The sequence below is a fragment of the Halichoerus grypus genome, chromosome 13 (assembly GCF_964656455.1).
Source record: "Halichoerus grypus chromosome 13, mHalGry1.hap1.1, whole genome shotgun sequence".
NCBI classification, from domain to species: Eukaryota; Metazoa; Chordata; class Mammalia; order Carnivora; family Phocidae; genus Halichoerus; species Halichoerus grypus.
Window position 1 is genome coordinate 54,167,203 of NC_135724.1, and position 14,660 is coordinate 54,181,862.

At 41.2% G+C, this 14,660-nt stretch overlaps 1 protein-coding gene across 19 annotated transcripts in view; it reads right to left on the reverse strand.

The window, feature by feature from the left end:
- Window positions 1–1,622: 1,622 nt before the first annotated feature.
- EPB41L3 (erythrocyte membrane protein band 4.1 like 3) overlaps window positions 1,623–14,660 on the reverse strand; it is a 180,702-nt gene continuing 167,664 nt past the window's right edge. For 8 of the 19 annotated variants that reach the window (XM_036071474.2, XM_036071463.2, XM_036071452.2 and 5 more), the window contains 8 exons: window positions 8,077–8,337; window positions 7,447–7,569; window positions 6,381–6,764; window positions 5,454–5,585; window positions 4,878–4,976; window positions 4,363–4,443; window positions 3,973–4,089; window positions 1,623–2,748 (listed from right to left, as the gene is read on the reverse strand). In XM_036071474.2, coding sequence (XP_035927367.2) covers window positions 3,979–4,089; window positions 4,363–4,443; window positions 4,878–4,976; window positions 5,454–5,585; window positions 6,381–6,764; window positions 7,447–7,569; window positions 8,077–8,337 — 1,191 coding nt within the window. In that variant the 3' untranslated portion in view covers window positions 1,623–2,748; window positions 3,973–3,978. The remainder of the gene's footprint in view (window positions 2,749–3,972; window positions 4,090–4,362; window positions 4,444–4,877; window positions 4,977–5,453; window positions 5,586–6,380; window positions 6,765–7,446; window positions 7,570–8,076; window positions 8,338–14,660) is intronic. The other 11 variants (XM_036071499.2, XM_036071490.2, XM_036071572.2 and 8 more) reach the window with 2 other exon arrangements.

Genomic DNA, 14,660 nt, shown 5'->3' on the forward strand with positions numbered 1-14,660 from the left:
ATTTCATTCAGCATTCTACCCTCTAGCTCCATCCATTTTGTTGCAAATGGCAAGATTTTATTCCTTTTTATGGCTGAGTAATATTCCTCTCTCTCTCCCTATATAAATGATATTCCATTATATACAATTCCAAATCATTCCATTATATATAAATATATATATATACCATGTCATTATCCATTCATCTATTGATGGATACTTGGGCTGCTTCCATAATTTGGCTATTATAAATAATCCTGCAATAATCATAGGGGTGCATATATACTTTTAAATTAGTGTTTTCATATTCTTTGGGTAAATATCCAGTAGTGTGATTACTGAGTCATAGGGTAGCTCTATTTTTCATTTTTTTTTGAGGACCTCCATACTGTTTTCCACAGTGGCTGCACCAGTTTGCACGCCCACCAAGTGCATGAGGGCTCCTTTTTCTCCACATTCTCGCCAACACCTGTTGTTTCTTGTGTTGTTTTAGCCATTATGACAGGTGTGAGGTAATATCTCATTATAGTTTTGATTTGCATTTCCCTAATGATGAGTGATGCTGAGCATCTTTTCATGTGTCTGTTGGCCATTTGTAGGTCTTTGTAGAAATGTCTCTTCAGGTCTTCTGCCCATTTTAAAATTGGATTATTTGGGGTTTTCTTGGTGTTGATTTGTATAATTTCTTTATATATTTCAAATACTAGTCCTTTATCAGATATGTCATTTGAAAATACCTGTTGTCTTTTAGTTTTGCTGGTTGTTTCCTTCACTGTGCAGAAGCTTTTTATTTTGATGTAGTCCTAATAGTTTATTTTTGCTTTTGTTTCCCTTGCCTCAGGAGAACAGATCTAGAAAAATGTTGCTACAGCCGATGTCAGAGAGATTCCTGCCCATGCTCTCTTTTGGATTTTTATAGTTCAGGTCTCACATTTAGGTCTTTAGTCCATTTTGAGTTCATTTTTGCGTATGGTCTCAACACATTTTCTGATCAGCTTCAAACACAAAATGACGCTTCAGTACCTAAAATGAATACCCAGTACTGACAGTAAGAGCAACAGATAACTTCTTCACAGAAGAATATATGTGGGTCAAATCTAATAATTCTTTGGAAAAAAATTAAAATTAGTTTAAAAAAAATCAGCAAGCTAAGCGTGACACAGTAGTGTAGGCCAGCAACTGCAGTTCGGCGTTAGACTGCCTGGCCTGAGGAGTGTGCTGTGAATGAGCTGTGGGAACACACTGCACGGGCCCTTCTAGAATGCTGCGGCCAATCTGTTCCACTGTGGAGCTGACGTGTGTGAGAGAGGTGTCTCTCCAGGAGATTAAAAGCAGCCAGAAACACTGGGTTTATTGGCAAACCTCTTTTCTTATAAAAAACCTAACTTAGAAGATGAGACTCTGTGGTAACTAGTTGTACTTTTTAAGGCCTTCCTAGGCAACCAAACATTTATGTGTATGTATTGTTTCCTGTCTCCCATACCTCGAAGGGTCCATACACTGTGTCACCACAGGCACATTTTGTCCTGTAAAAAGACAAGCTCTATACAACGCAGAGGAATGAGGCCTCTGGTGTCATGCGCATGCTTCCTCTTGGCTAAACACAGACAATACTGAAATTATCACACATGGAGAATCAGAGCTTTAAATGCATTTACCATTTTTATTTCGCTATGCAGAAACATACATTCACCATGGGCTGTGTGATGCAGTTGACAGTGTAATGGAGAATATATCTTTTTGAAGGCTATTTATAACTAAACACTAAATAGTTTAATTACAGTGGAAATTCTGTACAATTTAAGGCTTGGCTCTGAACTAGATTGTAAATATGGACCAGATTTGGAAATAAAACACTTTTTTCTTTTTCAAGTAAAAGAAGTAAAATCAACTCAAAAACACAAGGAAGAAGAAACAAAGAGAGAAAACAAAGCAACAGAAGCCCAACAGCTTTTTCTGGAGTGAAATTTCATAATATTGTAAACTAACAAAAACAGGTTTTCTTCCCCCATATAATGACAATTTACATATTTAGGACTTGTTAGGGAAATCTTGGAAGCTTTCCAGGTTGGACGCAGACCAAAGCAAACAAGGAAGAAATCACATTAATATGCTAAAATCAGTTCTACCTTATAACGAATCAAATTAGATACACAAAGCAGGATTGTAAGCATTAAATATTTCCAGAGGATTGAGAGTCGTTGCTGTGTATGGGTGAGAATAATAAAACCAGGTGAAACAAGTACGAGATTCAAGTTGTTTACTGAATAAACTCGGTTATTGGCACATCTAATCTGGGATAAACCTGACACATCGGACCTAGACAGCTTCTAGCATTTTCGGGTAATCTTCATTTGTCTGTAAACAAAAGATCTGTCACCTAAGAAATTGCGATTTTGTTTAGACTTTAATAATAAACTATGAAAGGCATGAATTGTTTATGTGTTACATGAGATCACGGTTTATATTGTTGGTTATGAACGTGCAGGTATAGCTGGAAACAGACACTTGGTGGAAATTAAAAATGCTACTCTTTTGTAATTTTATCGTTGCTTCATGCAATATCAGTTTTGTGATGCTGATTCGGATTGCTTTATTATGGGAAGATCTCTCTGCCAGTGTCTTTATTAATGGTCAAGATCAGTTCTCCTGGATTGAAATTTTCCATGGGCAGATACAAGTCAGTTGGGTTAGAAGAGGGAACTCCATATAGGCTCTGGTTTTCCTAATGGTTTGCATGACTGGATTCATGTGCAGGCTAAGTTATTCCTGTAGGAAAGAGATTTGATCAGTTACTCCTTGGAAAACACCTGAGAGTCTTCCACAGATTAAGGCCACAAAAAAAAAAAAAAATGATCTTGCAGGTTATTACATGCACTTTTTGACAACATACTGTAAAATTCCTGCATAAGTCACTGATATGCGTTCTCTTACGTAACTACATCACCCAAGCGGCTGAAGCTCACTGGAGAACCCTTTTCCTGCTTTCTGTCTTCCAAAGAACATGATTAATTTGAACATAATGAGTGACCTTTTTTTTCCTTTAAGGGAGGCCGCTATTCAATCTATAGTTTCTAAACCAACATTAGAGAACTTCCTTATTTCATTTATACATGTAAAGCATTTAAGAGACTTTTGTCACATAACCAAGTGTGCAAGTAGCTCGACGGTTGCATTCAGCATTCAAAGCCCTCTGGGGATGCTCTGGACCCATGAGTTCTTGCACGGCAGGTGGTGTGCATAACAAGTCTGTGCACACACAGAAGACGCTATCTGCTCCCAATGCCAGCCAAACAGCCATTGAAAAGGCATGCACACACTTTCTATAGAAAAGCAGGAACACAAGGCTGCATTTTTGCCTCCTCCTGAGACATGATGCTATACTTAAGAGGAAAAAAAACCATCCCAAAGAATACAGAAAATATAAGACATCCAAAATCAAAGTGAATGCCCAGGTTTCAAATTCAGAAACAAAGCAAAATGAGAGCATAAACGGAAGCATAACCAAACATAGTTGCAGAGAAAGCTTACAATGAATGGGGTAATGTTGCTGTCCAAAGGAGAAAGGGGTACCTTTTATTTCCCTGGTATGTGGAACACACAAATTGTACCTTCCAGAACAAAGTGGCCTTCATTCTGATTAGGCCACATGGCAAGTGAAATCAAATCTGACACTTCGAATTTGGATAATGAAGAGCACAGGGCATGAATGAAAAGGAAACACCAGCGAGACCATGCAAGCAAAGACTGCTTCTTTCTTGATCCTCTACCTGGCAGAATATGTAAAAAGTCTACAGTATGGAACCCCCAAATCTGAAACAAACCAGCACTCACAAACCAATTCTCCACCCCCTTGGTGAGCAGCCCTGCCAATGCCAGTGAGAGAAGAAAGGAGGAAGGGGAGGAGGAAGAGGCAGGGGAAGGACAGAGGGAAGTGGCCCCATGCTACATGCCAGCCAAGGCCAAGCCTAGAGAATCAGCGTCACCTCTTACCTGGGGTCAATCCTCTCCATCTTCTGGTGTGATCTCTGTCTCTTTATGGACCACTACTTTGGTCACTGACATGTCAGGGTGCTGCTCTTTGGCCTCTTTAATTGCCTGAGCCAGCGCCTATCCCCAGGAAATCACAGAAGGGCAAAGACAAAAAGGAGGTAGAACATGCATGATCAGTAGCAAGGTGGAGACTTATGAGCTAGATCTATACACGTAATTTACAAATGAGGTACAATGATTGCAAAAGGAATCGGACATTGCATATTGAAAAGTTACTTCAGAAAACTGTTTAGACTGCATGATGGACTAGAAGAACAACACTGGGCAGAGTGGGGCTGACCAGTGTCCCTGTTTCTCTGCCAGGGTATCGACCATTCTCACGCACACTACCTGGTCATGGTCGATGTCGGCATCTCCTGTGATGACTATCCGCTTTTCAATTCTTGTCTCTGAAATGCCTCCTTTCACAGTCTGCAAGGGACAGACAAGCATTACAAAGTTACCCACCTGGAAAAACGATCATGGTTCAGTGGGGGAAATGGCTGGAAATGCTACCAGAGTTTTAACTAACAGCATTCATGAAGAGTTGAAACGATTCTTTGGCAATTACTTAAAATCGTTAATTTCAGAAGTGAAGCTAAAATGGAGTCCTTTGGGTGTGGCTGGCCAGTGTTTCTGGAACACCGACCATATGCTAAGGACTAGAGTTCGTGTTAAGCAAGAGATTTCAGAATGCATATTCCTAAACAGAAATGAGCACATAAGGGCAAATGCCCCAGAGACAGAGTGGGCATGAGGTGCAGCTGTGTGGGCATCCCGGCAGTCACGTAACGCCGCCTGCACAGCCCAGCTGGCAAGAAGTTCCATGTAAGTGCCTTACTTTTATCTGTCCCCACTCCACTTACTTTGGTGATGTGGGTGGTGGTCGTGGTACTGGTGGTTTCAGATGTGATCGTCTGTGCACTCATTAGCACGCCTGGCTCCAAATCCGCACCAGCGTCAACCTACAGAAACAAAGGAACAGACACCACACTCAAATACTTATGTTGGGTCAGGGCATCACAATGACTCAGTCATCTCCCACAATCACTGTGTTGTCCAGTCAGCATACAGGAGCCGCGGCCCTCCGGACAGACTCACCCGAACATGGCCAGAGGTAACCGTCGTTAAAAAACTGGGACTTGAGAAATGTCAGTAGGGTCTGCTTGAGCTAATATTTTTCCTTATCTATGGCTAGAGAAATAGGTTTCTGAGCCTTATTCTACATTTTAAGATGTATGAAGACCTGTTTAAGTCACCTGATGTTTCTGGATCGGTAATAAAGTTTTAATTACTACCATTATCACTCTTGATATACACAGTTTAGCTGCTGGATCCTCTGAGTCTCACGAATTAAATGTCATCTAGTTATACTAGAATGCAGTAAGCCATTTAAGGGGCAAAACAAAGTGCCAGGGCTCTGGCCTTCACAGACTTCTTACCTGTGATGATTCATACGTGATGGTTTTTGTTTCCGTGTGAACGACCGGTACTTCCTTGGTAGAAATTTCTAGCTTTACTCCTCCTGGTGAAACACTGCCCAAACTGATGGTTTCTGTCTTCACAGTTGATGACTGTACCAACGGGAAGTAGGCAGAGCTGCTCTTATAGTTTGCACAAAGACATGATTTTGGTGTCTCCCCCCCCCCCCGCCCGGTGGGTATGGATAAGCACAGGTTAGTATGAAATAAATGTTTATGTATAACATGGGAAGGGTAAGTTGAGGAATGAGGCAGACACCAGGTCAGTCTTTCAGAATTCCATAGACATTTTTTTTTTTTTAACATGGGATGTTCCAGGTAAAGGAAAGCATTTTGAAGGAAATGTTTAATGAACTCTTTTTACACTCCCCCTCCTCTATCACCTAAACTAATAAGTCAAAAATCATCAATTAGCCTTTTATTTAATAACTTCTTAGGAAGAAGGAACAAATATGAAGACATCAACTGTTCCCTACTCCATATACTTCAGGAATCTCAGTAAAAGAGAAAAAGAAGAAAGTTCTGGCATTTGGTACCAAGGCAAGCATGGTTTTTGGTCCTTCTGGGGAAGTACACTGATCAAATTTTCTATATCTTGGCTGGCCATGCATTCCCTGGGTCTACTGCCAATAATTACAATGAAGGCAGGAACTGTTTCCTGGAACCACACGTTATTAATAATCATTAAATATGTTTGCATGTGACCCCGAAGATGGAGACCAGCATGGAGACCCTATTGCCATGCAAGAGGGAAATGAGAGGAGAAACAAACTGCACTTGGAAAAGGCAGAAAATTAAGCTTAGCTCCCCCTTTATGCTTAACTAAATTTCGGGGACTCATAGATCAGTTCTACATCAGTGCGGAAAGTAATGTCAACTACTAGTTACCTCAAAATGAGGTTTTTGTTCCCAAGTTTCAGAAACGTGGATTGTTGCACTCTGCTCCTCCACTGGCTCGTGGGAAGCAGTGGCCGTCTCTTCCTGTTCGAGGACAGCTTTCTTGGCCACCTCCCCCTTCTCCTCCTTAGCTCCCTCCATCAGAGCAGAGCCCTCCTTCCCTTTCAAGCTAGAAGCATCAGCAGATGCTGCCTGGGCTGCAGCATCCAAGTCATCTCCAGCTGCGTAAGAAGCATCCCCACTCGCATGCACATTCATCACGTGTCTCTCCTCCACCAACACGGTTTCCTGCACAACCTTCTCAGTGCTAAGTGGCTGGGGGTGCTGGCTTGTTTCTGCCTCTACCTTGCTGGACCCAGTCTTGGTTTCCATTTGCTGCATGGGAAAAGATTGCAGTGTCAGTGTGACTTTCCACAAACCAAAGGTGAAAACACAAAAATCAAAACAAAAGCAGCCACTCACCAGGGCGCCTAAAGCCAGTGTCAAGTGCTTATGACCAGAAATGCTTATAGAAAATATAAATTAGCTTGCATTCCTCCCACCAGGGTCTCGGATGCATGCCCCCTGCCCCGACACCCTTCCCCCACCCCCCGAGCCTGTGTTGCTATGTTGGGATAGCCACAAATGAAATAGGATGTGGATAAATGAAATAGGATGCGGATAAAATGCAATGAAAACAAAACAAAATGAAGGCACTGTAGTGTGTTCCCATTGGTTCTGGCAGCTTTCTGAGACCTGACAGGTGACATAAAATGCTTAAAAAAATTAAATGCTATGAAACTTTTTCAACACGACTGCTGAAATCTGAATTTTGAATATCTGAAGTATGTTCTAGTGATGCAACTAAAGGCACATGACAGCTATGCCAAGCAGGCACAAAGGAAAACCACCGAAGATACCTCTGAGGTGTTTAAGGCAAAGCCACTTGAGCAAAACACACACACACACACACACACACACACACTCTCACTCGCTCACACATACGTGCACACACCAAAAAGGCTAAGAAAGGCAAATAGGCAGAGTCAGGAACACCAAAGAGGAAGCAATTGGCCACCTGAACCCAGCTTTGAGAAGTAGAAGTAACCCCTCCTATGAATTCTGTTGGTTTTCTTGCAGACTCTAATAAACTGAAGATTTCAGAGCCATCCATGAGCTTTTCAGCAGAAGACTGTTTAGTCTGAGTGAACAAAGAAACGGACAGTCAAGCACAGAGACAGGAACATAGGTGGGCACATTCACATTCACAGCTGCTTAGACAAAACTGTAGGGGAGGAAGGAGGGAGGAGGGAGGAGGGACTCTACCATACAGATTTTGGAAACGGAAAAGAATGGGAAACAAAATAGCAAATTGAGGCGACCATGAGCTCTGGTTTGGGAAAGCAGAGAGAGTTATTAGGATATGGGCGGTGCTGGTTTAAGCAGACCATTCTCCCTTCATTGCAAGCCCCAGGAGCACTACCAACCACATCTCGGGATCGGGGAGCTGGAAATAAAACGGAAAGTGTTTTAATGCTTACACGGTATTGATCTAACCATGAAAAAAAGTAAAAAGCTTGGGTCGGCTGCTCTCAACATAAAGCCAAACAGCAAGAGGAACAGAAAAGTTGAGGGTGGAAGAGCACTGCCTCAAAAAAATGTCATGCTGGAATCTGAAACAGTGGCCCAAACGAAAGGCACTGGTTACCACAACTCGGGACGTGGCAGACTCAGTAACGTAATGAGCAGTGGCCACGGTGACGGCCGGTTCCTGGGAGTATCTCCACTCGGACAGGCTCTTCTGCCTGGGACCAAAGAATCCCACTCTCAAGACCTCGCCCTCGGGCGGTGGCTCCGTCCTGCCGAGGCACGTGCTGTCCAGCCCCGCGTGGGGCCCCGTGTCCCAGCCCAGCTGTGGGGCTTTCTGCAGCTCTTCTTCCTCGGGGCTCGGCTGCCGGGACTCAGCTTCCTGGATGGGAGCCAGGGATTCGGACAATTTCCGTTTAGGGGTGTGGACCTCGGGTCCTCTTTTCGATTTCTCGTCAGGGTGGGCATCCAGGGCCTCGTAATCGGCCATGCCTGAAATGATCTTTACCGACTCTGACAACCCTCTGTCTGTTTTCGGAAAGGCTTCCAGACTGCAGGGCTGCACCCCCTTCTCCCCCTCCTTGGCTTTTCCAGTCATGGTAACGATCTTCCCCGATACAGTGTCGTAGGATTTTCCTAGAGTGTATATTTTCTGTTTGCTCTCTCCTCTCAACTGCATTTCCTGGGCCAAGTCATCGAAGCTCTGCATTTCAAGGGCACCAGATCTTAACAGATCGGCGGGGATGTCACCGCTTCTACTGCTCATGGTCACCACCTTGTAAGTCACAATCTTTTCCGAATCACCATCAACTACCTCAGTGGGTACTTTGTCTACAATAACCCAATCCTCTGTGCCCTATATTTGAAATATAAAAGCTAAATTAGAAATTCTGATGGTCTCATTTCTAAAATAAGAATCCTTTAAGAAAACCAGGGCAAAAGCTACACTGTGATGTGACTGCACAGTGCTGGTGTTAATGTCTAAGGATTACGGTCACAGAGCTCTTCTTCTCTGAAATGTACAAACTCTAGCCTTCAACTTGGAATACAGTCTGCATGTAGAATTGCAATTGCAGATTTCTTTAAGCAGGAACATACCTTGGTGGTAAGTGTTTGCAAGACTCTACTTGACCTTACACTAACAGTCTGATCATTTTGTATTTCAAGAGTAAATGACATTACTGAAGTTGTTGTACAAGTCATTTAGCTTGTATGGGCACAAAAAGACCATTTTCCAGGACAACTATAACACTGCACTTCCTATCTGCTGTTTTCACAAAGAACTCGCCAGCATCCCATGAATTTCTGTGAATACCATTTCTCATGTTTGTAAATTCTACTTCCTCATATAGGAGGATTGAATCCACTACAGCGCTTACTATTCAATAAACACTGAGTGTGCCCTATTCAAGGCACGGCCAGGAAGTCCCTCCTACCGCTGGGGCATTGTTGGAGCCTCTTATCAACAGCTCATGGTGGTCTGTACCGTGTTCCAATCTTATTTACAAGCGAAGTTCATCATCTGAGTAGTTTCTTTGCCACTTTTCTTAGTACTTAGTTCCAATACGGCAGAAGAAATGAAAGTTAAGAGACTTGTATTTGAGAAGGCTACTAGGATGAGACCAGGCAGCGGACTAGTCTAACAGATCAGGAAGGGAAGAAAAATCAAATCAGGGGCAATTGAGCACCTTGATTTACATTTTAAACTACAGCGTTTTCTGCTTGCATAGGAATCTAGAAATTTGTGTACCTTACAAACAAAAATTACAGATCGGTCTACGTGCTGGTGCTGGATTAAAGCAAATGAATTGAAAACCTCTAGGGTCGATGGGATAGTTTTCTGGAAAATGATTTGACGAGAGGTAACCACAGAGCCTGCAGAATCTCCTTCCTGCATTTTCTTTATCAGACTCGGCTAGTGGGAAAACCAATAAAAGTTCAGAACTTTCAAAATCAGTCAAGGTCATCTAAGTTAGTATCACTCTATGGGTAAAGCAGACAGTAAAAAGTCCAACAATATTATTAGAAAGCATCATCATAATGCTTCAATGACCACACGCAGCTATAGTCACCGAGAAGCAAGAGCCATAAAGTACTGATGGCTAACTGATAACCAAAATAGTAAGAAAATTCCCTTTCCCCTCCCCAGAATCTAAGCAAAAATGACATACCTACCTTAGTTTTAAGCGAGGCAGATTTAAAAAGGAAAATAAAAACTAAAGACATTTCAGTGACACTGAAAGCTGAAGAGCAATTCCCTTCTGGGAAATTCCTTTATGTTTGTTTTTTACCTGAGACTCAAGGAATGGAGAGCTTCCTTGCTGCAAAAATATAACTTTTTCAGAAATTTCTCTTTCTTCTTTGGTCTGTTTGAATAAAGGGGGTTGGGTTGGAGAAGAGGAAGTAGACAGTTTCCAAAAAAAGGCAAGTTAGGAAGAGAGTTCTTTTACTGTGTCGTACATATAATAGTCATTCATCTCTTTCTGAAGAAGTGAATTATTGCTTATGAATTTGAAAAGTGGTCTGAAACCATCTCAAAGTTTCATGATCATGTCCCCAAAGTAACAGATTATTTTCTGAAGCTCCAGTGTTTGACTCACACGTTTTCCACTTCTATAAATACAAAACATGCAAGAGCCAAAGAAAGATCTCCTTGGCATTCGCAGTGTCTAGGCCAGTCATGTGCAAAACCGTGGAAGTGAGGAGTAAAAGAAAATGTGAAGACAAAAAAAAAAAAAATTAAGTGAGGAAAAAAACCCTCACTCCTACATCTGACAAACTCTTGACTGCATTCCCCACTGAAGTGCTGGCTTCATCCCGGGCGAGGAAATACACACGGGCCACTGCCATCAGCTACTAGCTCGAGTAAACCCAGACCTAGATTGATTCCTTTATTATCCCACAGAAAACAAAGTATACTCAAAACTTATAGCTTTATTTGAACTTTCATAAGATGGTGAATAACTTTAAAAAGTCAATTTCAAAATATCTTTGTGAAAAATTAAGTACTTCAAGTCACGCTTAACATGTAACATTAAGAAACGTTGAGGTAAATATGTCATGTTAGCAACTAGCTTCTTCCTTTTACCTACTTTCTAGTCCTTCCTTTAGTATTGAGTAGGAATAATTCAAGTGGCAATATACTAGCTACTGAGCCCATCTCTGTGCATAGCGTATAGATAGCTCCGTGGAGTACTGACAGAAAGGGTATTCAGGAAGAGTAATCTAAAAAATCATAACAGAAAGCCCAAAGTTTCTAAAAGGACAGAGTTTTTAAAATAAATCCTATTGTAAACAACATAATTTAATGAGAATTATTTACTATTCCTATGTGTGTACAAACCTATCAGTACTACTTTTAATAGTTTGACTATAAGAGTTTGTAAGGGGACATCTGGAATATTCTCCTGAAGGACCTGCTGGCAAATTTTGATAGCATCGTTTTCCTATGCCCCTTTTTCAATGAAGAACAAGTAAGATATTTCTGAAGGGGGAAAAAAAAATCAACCCTATCCCTCCCCATTTTGGAGAAAGGTATTGGAAAAGACAAAATGTAACATGTGGTATCATTAAATATGGATTTTTGTTTTGTTTGTTTTACTTTCAATTGTAGCCTCTTTTTCATAGAGAAATAAGAAACAGGAAGGAAAGGTCAAAATTATAGGTACTTTTCAGAATACCACTGCCAGGCCTCTAATTATAATCACTGAGGTAAATATTATTCCTAAGATGAAAGCCTAAAAAAAACCAATAATAGCAGGAAAACAGTGGTTTTTAGCATATCCTGTTATCTGACATCAACCAATTTCAAAATTTTCTTTGTCTATAATGGAAGTATCAACACTGTCTGCATTCTGAACTGTGTGTGTCCGCTGAGAGAAAAGGGTAACATAAGGGATAGGTCTTAAAATAAAATCCTATAGATGGTCAACCTCAATTCAGTTATTTCAGCTAAAGACAAGTGAAGAGATGCTGATAAAGAAAGAAAAGCTGATAATCGAAATGTTCACTTTTATCACGGGTTAGAAGAGAGTCAGCTGTATACTCCAAACATTTTTAGTTACTTAAAACATTCATCACTATATCATAATTGGGAAGCAAGGCTCTTGTACTGGCATGCAAAATGTACAGAGGTATTACTCACTCTCAGGTGATTAGGGATTTGTGCAGAGCCATGGCCCTTGTTTCTCCCTGGGCCAGGGTGTTCTCAAACTGGGCTGTGCTTTAGAATTACGTGGAGATCTTTTAAAATAATAGTCCTACGTGGGGGTGCAGCTCAGACGAATGAAATCAGTCTCTGATTTAATAGCTCCTAGGCCTAGTATTTTTAAGACTTCCCATAGGAAATTTTAATATGTACCTAGAGTTGCATGCACCCCAAGGCCTGATGGAAAGTCACAGAAGTCAGATTCGGAGAATGAAGATAACTCTCCCTATCCACAAACAGATGATCATAGTGAATGGTTTCCGCTCCCCCCCCTCCAGCCCCAATTTGAGACCCATACAAAACCTGACTAGCAAGAGTAGAGCTGGAGTAGAAAGCAGACATATGCACAAAGAGAGTCGACTTCACTTATTCATGGTAATTATGTTCAATAAAATCCCCATGAATAGTGAGTTGGTGAATACTGAACCACTGATTTTATGGGAAACACATGGTTAAGGCTCCTGTGAGTCTCTGGTCATGATATTGTCATCAACTGTTCAATACATAACCTTGTTTTGTATGTGTTTTTATTTAAAGACTCCTTATTTAATACGTATTATTGATCCGTTAACATTGAACTCATGCCCAACAGCACTCTAACTTATTCCTGAATGAGACTTCTCTAATACATATATTTTCCCAAAAGGCAAGTGACAGCCTTCTTGTGCTTAGGAACACTAGCTCACACTTCAGGGCTATGTCTGGGGGTCATCTGAAGTGGCAAAATCACCCAGGGAAACACAAAAACATGGCACTAAATAGGCCTGAAAAGCACATTTATTTACAGTATGGGAACTGAAACAGGAAGGCAGGGCCCTGCCTTGTGCAACCAAAGCTGGGACCATGCATGGTTGAGACACAAAGTTTTCACCACTCTGTGTCTGTCTGCAGACGACTGGGAAAGTGCCATTAAGGCTGATTTTAGGGTTACAATAAATTCCAGTGAGTAGGCTAATGTGCAACTATGGAATCTGTGAATCAGGAGGATCACCCGTGCTAAGCTTACGTGCCATAAGACTACCACCTGCGTTGACAAAGAGGCTGATATTGGCACTGCAGAAGCGCTAATGGGTATTGCATTTTGGTTGGGGTTTGGAAACTTTTAGTATTCAAGTGACCACAAGGGCATATACCTCTAATGTGGACTCAGTGTAGGAGCATCACCAAAGGCTGTCATGGGAAATATCTGTGGACAGAGACATACCCGGAGGCCTTCACGGACCATACGTCTATCCTTCCTGTTTGGTGGGCCCTGTATACGGGCTTGTCTATGTTCCAAAGTGTGCATTGCTTTGGGGCCTCCTTGCTACTTATCTGCTATTAACTCAGTATTTGAAAGTTGAAACCACTGGCAATAAAATTCCCATTTTATAGTAAACATACACGATAGTCTTAGAATATAATCACTACTACTAGCTCATTATATATTACTCAAGTCATCTGAAACAGATATGTAATGGTACAGGAATGCTTTGGCAACAGTACTTTTCATCTATTCTGCATAAAAGGGCCCTTTTCAAAGTAATTCAAATGGATTCATACCTTGTCACGTTTCAGCTGGGATTGGAATTATCATGAATATAGTGATTTGTGATCACTTTTGATAAATAGCTTTCAAGGGAAGTTTAGAAAATGATCAAAATGAGTGTCATTATATTCTTCTTTTCACTGCAAGGACCTAAACATTGCATATGGACTACCACTTAAAGGGTTTTTCTCTCATAAAGGCCTAAGTTTTGATTTTTTTCTGTTCTAGCTCAGCTTTCTGGACAAATATGTTATAACAACAGTCTTGATAAGAAAGAAGTTAATCAGTATAATGCTAGAAAGATGCAGTTATTAAAAAACTACTTCTTTTGGGGCACCTGGGTGGCTCAGATGGTTAAGCATCTGCCTTCTGCTCAGGTCATGATCTCCAGGTCCTGGGATCGAGCCCCACATCGGACTCCCAGCTCAGCCAGGAGTCTGCTTCTCCCTCTCCTTCTGCCTCTCCCCCGCTTGTGCTTTCTCTGTCTCTCTCCCTCTCAATTGAATAAATAAAATCTTTAAAAAAAAAAAAAACAAAAACTACTTCTTTTGAAAGACAGATAAAGCAAGATGATGTCTAATAGCTGACAGTCAGATGAGCACCACTGATATTTGTGGGTCCCACAGTGGGAGCCCCGAAGTAGGATCTGCTGAATCCTCACAGTCTGGCTGTCCATTTAAAGAAAGCTTTCCAATATGGAACACTCTTACTTAAAAAGACATTCTGGCCTCTATGTTCTCTATTAAAAACCAAATAAAAACTGATTATAAATCAGTTAAAATAATCAGTCATGTATATTTTAAAAAATCAGTTAAAATCGAATCAAACACAAATTATACCAGCAAAAGCCTGGTGTAGTATTCCCAGAGTAAAACACGTCTTGAAATTCTGTCAACTTCAGATCAGTGTTGAGTCAAACATTAGACAATCTCCCTACGCCTCATCTTGCCACTGATGAGAAACACTCATG